Source organism: Cyprinodon variegatus, unplaced genomic scaffold, assembly GCF_000732505.1.
Source record: "Cyprinodon variegatus isolate N-32 unplaced genomic scaffold, C_variegatus-1.0 Scaffold979, whole genome shotgun sequence".
In the NCBI taxonomy this organism is placed as follows: Eukaryota; Metazoa; Chordata; class Actinopteri; order Cyprinodontiformes; family Cyprinodontidae; genus Cyprinodon; species Cyprinodon variegatus.
This window is the reverse complement of record NW_015151432.1, coordinates 46,131-55,333: the sequence shown is the minus strand read 5'-3', so window position 1 is coordinate 55,333 and position 9,203 is coordinate 46,131. Positions and strand designations below refer to the sequence as shown.

At 38.8% G+C, this 9,203-nt stretch overlaps 1 protein-coding gene across 1 annotated transcript in view; it reads right to left on the bottom strand.

Annotated features, from left to right (window-relative positions):
• ace (angiotensin I converting enzyme) overlaps positions 1 to 9,203 on the bottom strand; it is a 33,853-nt gene that overhangs the window by 6,646 nt on the left and 18,004 nt on the right. Inside the window, exons 15-23 of the mRNA XM_015398996.1 lie at positions 6,065 to 6,152; positions 5,773 to 5,916; positions 3,354 to 3,545; positions 2,872 to 2,969; positions 2,545 to 2,717; positions 1,408 to 1,631; positions 1,176 to 1,320; positions 948 to 1,046; positions 652 to 774 (exon numbers count right to left, since the gene is read on the bottom strand). Of these exons, the coding sequence (XP_015254482.1) occupies positions 652 to 774; positions 948 to 1,046; positions 1,176 to 1,320; positions 1,408 to 1,631; positions 2,545 to 2,717; positions 2,872 to 2,969; positions 3,354 to 3,545; positions 5,773 to 5,916; positions 6,065 to 6,152 (1,286 nt within the window). The remainder of the gene's footprint in view (positions 1 to 651; positions 775 to 947; positions 1,047 to 1,175; positions 1,321 to 1,407; positions 1,632 to 2,544; positions 2,718 to 2,871; positions 2,970 to 3,353; positions 3,546 to 5,772; positions 5,917 to 6,064; positions 6,153 to 9,203) is intronic.

Sequence of the window (9,203 nt, the reverse complement as noted above, 5' to 3'; positions counted from 1 at the left end):
GAGAGAGAGAGAGAGAGAGAGAGAGAGAGAGAGAGACAGACATACAGATATAGCTACATGTTGCAGTATCTATAACAACCCAAACACAGGATTTCAGAATTAGACATCCCCAGTTATTAATTTCATACACTCGCAAAAGTAACGCAATACTTACTTTTACTAGTAACTAGTTACTTTTATTGTAGAGTAACTCAGTTACTAACTCAGTTACTTTTGGGAGAAGTAACTAGTAACTATAACTAATTACTTTTTCAAAGTAACGTGCCCAACACTGGTAGAATCTGCAGCAGGTGGTTCTACGCATCAATACATCAGGCGGTTTAGGAAAGTTACAAGTTTCTTTAAAATTACTCTTGAAAATATACAGAAATGTACTGATATTAGAAAATGTATTTGTATTTTTTTTAATACTTAACTACTTTAAAGTGCTTGTACGTTTGAATACTTACGTATTTTCAAAACTGAGTACTGTAATACTCCTGAGTAGATTATTGACTAACTTTTACGTGTAGCTGAGTAGGATTTGACTATGAGTATCAATACTTTTACTACTGTTGGGTACTTCCTGTTGAATACTCCGTCCACCCCTGCTAATGTGTTACATGTATCATCGACAGTATAACGAATATATAGCATTTAGTGGACACTCACCCCAGCAGCTTCCCGGCCTCTTTAGATTGGTAGATATCACATGTGTGCAGAGGCCCGACATGATTAGCTGCGGTACACAGAGCTTGGTGGAACTGAAACTGGATGATGAAGCTTACAAAGTAGCTGAAAAAAATATGTATTTTAAAGATTTAACATACAGTCATTTGTTTTACTAGAAAGCACAACGTTTCAGTTGGATTTTTTTTATCTCTTTGCAGCTGGAGTGTCGAAGCAGTTATCAGGCTGGCGGCGCTCAGCTGCAACGCGTCTCATTTGTTTTGCAAATGGAGGCTTACCGGACGTATGGCACGTTTGCAGGGATGTGGAACTTTGCACCTGGGTCAAAGTCCTCTTCAGTGCGGGTTACAGGGGGAACCAGACCCTGATACTTCAGTCTGCAATAAACAATAATCTACAGGTTAAGCAAATCATTTACAAATATGACTTTAATTGTGAAGTAAACAACTGTAAGATGGTCATAATAACACGTAACAAGCGCACTTTGTAACAATAAAGTTCTTCACCTTAGGTTCCACCATTCTTTATTATACTCCGATGGAGGGATGCGTCCATCAAACACCTTCCACCTCCACTGATCCATCAGGTAACCAAAAGGCAGGAAGGCAATTTTGTCAAGCGCCATGCTCATCAAAAAGTTGATGTCGCTCTCTACAGAAGAGTTACAGAATGAAATGCGGTGTATAAACTCTGCGTCGCCTAGAGACGGAAATAAAAAGGTTTGGTTTTGTCACGCACCGTGGTTACTCTCAACTTTGTCTAGGAGGCCGATGCTCTTCAGGTGTTTGGGTGTGGAGACTGAAAGTGCTAGAACGTCTCCGATAGCCTCGTGGAAGCCGGGGTTGGCGCCATCGCGGAATGACAGAGGCTGGTCTTTGTACTGCAGGAAGTACTGGACATGACCCATTTCATGGTGAACAGTGATCAGGTCATCCATAGTCACAACAGTGCACTGTTTTATCCTATGGACACATTTAAGGACAGAGTTGCAGTTTACAATTTTTATATAAAAAGATCTTAATTAGATTGTTCTTTGTATTCATTGCTTAAAGCTCTAATTGCAAGAACGCTCTAGAAATAAGTAAAATGTCTTAAATGAAGTGTATTTGCCCTTAATTTGAGCAGGTTAATAAGATTATTTGCCAATGTATTGAATATTTTTTACCCTTAAATTAAGATAATTGAATATTGTGCTCTGGAAATGGGAAAATGCAGCTTTTTTTTCTTATTTGAAATGTAAATTGGCTTGTTCCATTGGCAAAACGTCTCACCTCCTCAATCCAAGAAAAAACTGAAAAAAATGTTCGTATTTGAAGAAAAACAGACTTATTTAGATTTCAATTTTTTAACAGTTTACAGAAGAAAAAATATGCATCTCAGTGTGAGCAAAAATGTATATCTTAATGAAAAATCGTGTTATTTCAGTACTATTTAACGTCAGATTCTCTAGAAGAGTGAACTAGAACTTGTATGAGTGATTCAAACAGCAACTTTAAAAACAGGCCATGCACAAGGGCTCGTGCACGCTCTCACATTTGTTTATGTCCCTTTCAGAGACATAGACAGGTATGGGGCATTTAGGGTTAATAAAAGAAGCCAAATGACCCCCATTCCAAAGGGGTGGACCCGTTCTTCCATTTCAATTTCCATGTTTTCTAAACAAAAACTTTGATGGACTACTGTATAAAACCTCAGACTCAACGCTCTTCCTGACACTTTGAAGTGAAAAAAGCCTCCTGGATGAGAGGTGAAATGTATTCAAACTTGGAAAAAACTGTCCAGTGGATTGTTTTTTTTTTATTACTTTTTTGAAATATGTTAAGAGAAAAAATATGTTATTGTTTTCTGCAGTTAAATGAAAAAAAAATAAAAAACCTGAAGTCCTTGCGGTTATAGAAATCCCATGCAGAGGCGTGGCACACCACTTGTCGTCCATCAGACGGCTTTTCCAGCATGGATTTATCCCAGAACTCTTGTGGCATCGGCAGCAGACCCAGGGAGGTAAAAAAATGGTCTGACTCCTGAAACATCCTGGTGGCATTCCAGCCCTAAACAAGGAAAAACAGTTTCTGCATCAACTTTTTGGTATTTTCACTGTGTTTGCAGCTCTGTTTAACAACTGATCTGGTTTATTTAGCCAATATGTCAGTGATTAGCATTAGTGTGATTAATTAGGTCTCGATAATTAATGCATTGAATCACCTGTGCCACCATAGCTGGTGTGGCATCCACTTGTGTGGCGTCTGGATACGGCATCACTAAATCCATGATTCCAGACCACGTCTGCGCCCACATGTTCCCTGACATGACGGAAGAGAACAGCAGTGCTTTATGTTTCCACGTCTGGGAGGTTAAGGAGCAGACCGCTCTGTTATGTCAGTGTTTAACCAAGTGGGATTTGTGTTTGTGACTCAGTTCAATCCCTAACCTTATGGAACTGTCACACACAATCTCACGCTTTATGCCTCTGAAAGAAAATGTAATCTGTCTTAAATCCAAAGGCATCTGCAGCCAGAGGCAGCATATCAATGCAGTTTGCTCGCAGATAAAAGGAAAGCTGTGCTTATAGTGTTAGAATTCCTCGGATTTTTCCTCCCTTGCTTCATTTTATTCTCCACGCTGTCAACCTTGTTAGTTCCAGCTTTTGATAGAGTTTTTTTTAAGCCAAAAAGCTCCAAACTTACCCAACAAATGAGCAGGAATGGGTCCCTCTAAGTTGATGTACTTTTCACCGTACTTCTTATAGAGAGCCCTTCGAACATAGGCGTGTAGGTTGAGATAGAGAGGCTCCAGCTCCTTCCACAGAGCCTCCAGGTCCTCCTCAAAGGTGGGAGTTTCATACAGGGACCGCCAGTAAGCCCCATTATCAGAATGACCTGTAAACAGCAGCAGAGATGAACACAGGCGTATTTACATTGACACTTTTGACTCACAGTTTTGCTACACATTCCTCACTGAGCCGAGGGGGTTATAGTTAGACCAACTGTAGCGGGACCAAACTGGTGGTCTTTGCTCTGGTGAACGGATTGAAAAGAGCAAACAGGAACTCTTTAACTTCTGAAGTCTGTGTTGCACTAACTTGTGTTCAACTGACATTTCTCTGAGCTGCTAAAGAAATAGAACTAACTAAATGCTGCATCAGGATAACTTTTTACTTATTACTAAGTAAAAAGTAGCTCTTTCCTTCTGTGATTTAGAGTCTACTTTCACACAAACCTTGAAATAAATATTTTCTGCTCACTGTTTAAGATCCAGCTGAACTTGCTTTAGGAGAATTTCGTTTAAGTTTAATATATATGTATATTTTTCACAAACCTTTAGCTGTACAAACCCCATAGACAGTTGGTCTCAAGGCATATGAAAAACGGGAGAATAATGTTTATTGTTTATCAATAAGTGCAGCTTTTAATATTAAAAGTCCTTGTATAGTGTTTTCCAAATAGCGAATACAAAGGTTAAGATAACCAGCGACCATGATTTAATAATAAAACACTGATAATGCTGCATCATTTAGTCGTAAAGATAAAAATGGATTATTAACCTGCCTTGAATCGGATTATTATTGTTGGCTCATCTGAAGCGATGCAAAGATCAGAGAGATATAAATTCCTTCTAGCTGCTGTGTGCGCTCTGCAGAGGTGTCAAGTCATGAAGTACAAATACTTTGTTACTGTACTTAAGTACACTTTTTAGGTATCTTTACTCCATTACTTATTTTTCTTCCTACTTCTGACTTCTACTCATTACATTTTCACACAAGTATCTGTTCTTTCTATTCCTTACATTTTTAAAACAAATGTTACTTGTTACTCTTGCTTCGGTTAAATGTTTCTAAATATTTATTTCCCGTCATGTGCTCCATCCAATGCAGATCATTGGCTCCATCCACATCTAGTGAAACTAGTGTCATTGGATGAGTCATATAACGCAAACACTCATTGGTTAGCTAAAGGAAATCATCAGAAGCAAGCAGGTGTTCTTCAAACTGCTAACATGAATTGTCTATGCCATGCTACAATGTGGGATTCAGAAAAAGATGTTGAAATGTCTGAAAGGTCGGACACAGGCGAGAGCGTATCGGGAGACGGAGACCAACAAGACCTCCCTCATCCTTGGCTCTATCTCAAAGAATTTTTAGAAATAGTCGAAAAATTTAGCTTTTAATTCATATAGTGGCATCTGGCTGTTTTTCTTAAAGGTTACTTTATACTTTTATACTTTAAGTAGTTTTTGGTGGCCATACTTTTTCACTTTTACTTGAGTAAAGAGGTCAAATTGATACTTCAACTTTTACCAGAGTGTTTGTTAAACTGCAGTATCTATACTTCTACTTAAGTAGGTGTACTTTTGACACCACTGGCACTCAGTGTGATGATATTACTGTATTTAAAATATGGAAATAAAATGATAAGATAGCTGTAACTGTTTTGCTGTGTAAGATGTCAATAATAAAGATATGACTGGACTGGAAAGCCAGATCAGCTTCATTAATCTGATATCAAATCCGGGGAGGCATCAGATTGATGCATCTCTGATCATCTTACAAAGTGTATTTCTTGAGCCTGTCTGCACCTGTCTATAATATAGAAAAGAATAGAATAGAATAGGAATCCCTTCATTGTCCAACAATGGAGAAATTCTGGTGTTTACAGCAGCAGAAAAATTATATAAAAAGTGGTCACACAAATGTGGACCTTAGAAAAATGTATAAGAATAACATAATAGTGAATGAGTAATAGTAATAATTAGTCATAATAGTGAGTTAAAAGATTAATAAAATACTGTAAAGTGTTTTAACAATATAAAACTGTGCATATTTTATATATATATATATATATATATAGTTAAAATGGCAAATTATTCATAGAAAAAAAATAGAACAAGATATGTGGTACCTTTAAATAAACATTGTGAATTCAGAGATCTTAGGATATTAAAACTGAGCTAATGAACTTATCATCTGAAAAGAGCAAGCTGATTTAAGTGTAAAACCCCAGAACTGACAAATAATACATTCTAGTTGTTTTTCTTAACAGCAAACATTTATGTAAAGAAAAAAGGAGGAATTGGATTGTTTAGGTAAAATCAGATCCAGTGTCATACCATTGAGGGTGGCAGCTTTATTGGCCAGTTCAACATATCTCTTATAATCCTCACGGATAACTTTTCCAGCAGCGTCTCTCCATCCTTTCCAGGCAAACAGCAGTTCATTATAATCCCTGCTCTCTGCCATGATTTTCTGGAGATCTAAAACCAGCAGAAAACTATATTACAGCCAAGAACAACTTGTGCTTTAGGCAAAAAAATAGTGAAATGATTTTGAATCCTTATGAGGATTAATTGGTTTATATCAGGTAATTCATTCTAGTTAAGTTGAAATATCAGTGAATTGTACCTGGGTCCAGAGGATGACATCTTCCATCTGTTCTGCAAACCTCAGCGACGCTGTATTTGGTCTCCATGTTAGATAGAAGAGTGTTGTACTGCAAAAAAGAAAATACTTGTTTCTAATCAAGCAGAAATTCTTCTTGTGACCTTTTTGAGAATCATTTTCCACATAAGAGGCAGTCATTATAGCCCTGACAGGTTGCCAGGACAGCCCAGGACAGACATCCAGTCACTCCTGGGGACGTGAACCTCCCCAGGCTTTTCAAAAGTGTGGCAAAAGATTTTGTGGACGGACAAAACAAAACTGCAACGTACTGAACAGAGTCCGTCCTTTCACTTCTAGTGCAAACCGACACATTTCAGAGAAACAGCTTCATACTGACAGTAAAACATGGTGACACTTTGGATTTTTATAGAACAGCTGCGATAGCTTCAGCACACTTAACCTTTGCAGAAAAAAAAGTAATTCAAAGCATGCAAGCAAGTACATTAGTAACCTGTTAAAAAAAAAAAGTAACCTAATCAGAGTCTCAATTTGAAGTTGAATCGCAGCAATCTTCACTTATAGCCAATATAACCATTGATGCAGACATTGACAATAAAAATCTTGTTGCTAACTTCTGTGAGAAACGGGTCATCGCTCATCGCTCCAGAGGAAAGCCCGCCCCCAGAAAAGGAGGGAATGTGATTTGTAAAACGCTATTCGTAAAACTTAATCTGAAAGAAAAAAATAAATAAAAAGTAAACTAAAAAATCTGAGAATACAACAATATTCTCAAAACCTTTTTTGATGAAGAGGTTTATCAAAGTTTCATTTCTAGACTGCCTTCATTTCAAATTTCCATTACCGAAACTTGTTCTTTCCTTACAAGAATAACGGAACAAAATTCACTCCTTATTAAGATCTTATTGACAAGATCATGCTTTAAAAAATAGCTTATTAAAACTGTTCTGCTAGAGTGGGCTGAAACTCCTCTGCAGGGATGTGAGTTAAAGGTATTATGGAGGATTTTCGCGAATATTTTATAAAACCCGCCTTCCCCACTTAGAAAAAAATGCACATGCAAAACCCTGTACCCGCTCCTGAAAGGGAAGGCTTATTAAAGTTGTGCGAGAGCGTGCAGGAGCCCATTTCTCCGTGTACACGCTTTGTTTTAAAGTTGCTGTTCTCATAGCTCATAAAAGCTTAATGTGCTCAAACGTCTATCCTAACCCCTAAATCCCTCCATCGCTATATAGAGCTGGACTATATAGTGGACTTTATAGCAAACTCAGTTAACTGACCATTGGAACAGAGGATCTCTACTTTTTGCTCCCGGTTTGTTACATATCTCCACCTCCACCACGTCTGTACCTGTGCCATCCTTTATATTAGTCGCAGCTGTCGGGTAGCAACAGCAGCCACTGTGACAGCAAATCCCCCAATGCTGTTGCTCTTGTTGCTTGTTTGTTCTTGTTTTTTTAGACACAGTAGCTGGTTGTGTGGTTTTGTTGTATTTTTTCTCTTTTTTGGTCCAAAAGATCTCTTTCCTTTCCACTGCTTTTCTTTTTTCTGTCTCTCTGCCAGGTGCGGCATTATCGGTCACATGTTAATTTTTTAACAAAATAAATAAATCAAGTATTTTTGGGTAATCAAGGGGGGCTTCTCACCAACAAAGACTCCCTTGGCAAAGCAAATTTGATCAGTATAGCACGGTACTCAGATATGAGTTCTGCTGCCATAATGCTGAACAGGACAAAAAATAGATAAAATCCCATAAAGCTTTGTGAGGAGAGCTAAATACAAAGCATTCTGGGATATATCTGCCTCTTCTGAGGTGTTTCTTTTCTTCTCATGCACTTCGTAGACACCTTTTCTCTTACGACCCTCCGCCATTTTCAAAGAACAGTGGTGAGAAAGGTGAGTTTCAGTGAATGTCTGAAACTGTAGTTCACCACAGATATGTGCATGAAAGTGCGCATGAGCAGAAAAAGATAGGTAACTGGAGACAAGCATGTAGGATGGTCTCAGGTAAAAATCTATTGAGAATAAATGAAAATTAGGAGGACCACTTATCCTTATGGTCCACCGGAAAAAGAAAATCCTGCACCTTTACAGGCACAGAAAACAGATTTTGTGGAACAACGGTAAAAGTAAAGAAAGAAAACAAAATGGAGCGGCACACAGAGATCGTAGCGGGTCCGTACAACAGCCAGTCAAAAGGAAAGACGAAGGTGCAGTATTTGGAGAAAATAAAAAGAGTTAAAGGCTGGATCCATACGAGCACAATGAGCTGGTTTTAACATCAAACCCGCATTCATATATCATATGATCCTGAATGTGAGTGAGTACACTTACGAAGTGTTTATTACCGTATTTTCCCGACTATAAGGCGCATATATATGTCCTTTTTCCCCTCAAAATGTGCGGCGCGCCCTATGTGTTACTGCGGACGTTGTTCAGACTACCATGAGAATGTTAAAGGGGAAAGTGTGGGCGTGGCTTGTGTATAAAAGAACAGGTATGGGCTTTATGCAGAACATTGTTGTCATAACAACCCTGAAAATGGCAAAGAGACACGCCTATGATGCACAGTTTAAACTGAAGGCTATCAGCTACGCAGAGGAACATGGAAATCGAGCAGCCGTGAGAGAATTCCAGATTAATAAATCGATGGTTCGCAAGTGGAGGAAGATGGAAAACGAACTCCGACAGGTGAAGAAGACGCAGCTGAGTTTCCGCGGACATAAGGCGAGGTGGTCCGAGTTGGAGGAAAGACTCGAGCAGTGGATCATCGAGCAAAGAACGAGTTCCGGGCAAGTTACGCCACAGTTTGCGGATGGATTGTTGATGCTTGGGCTAACGTGTCTGCTGGCTCTGTTGTATGAGCTTTCGCAAAAGCCGGCATCATTTCCGAGGAGCCGCACATCATGGAAAGTGACTCTGACAGCGAAGAAGGGGAAACTGGCATGTCTGATTTAGTGCAGCTGTTTAATTCAGAAACAGAGGATGATGACTTTGATGGGTTTGATTAATACTTTGTAATAAATACATGAATAAAGCACAAAGATACTCAGTTTTGCTCCCACTCTATTTTTCTACCTGAAAACTTAATTCAACAGCAGCCTCTGGGCCGCGTCTCCTCTGGGTTTACCGCGGCGGCTGG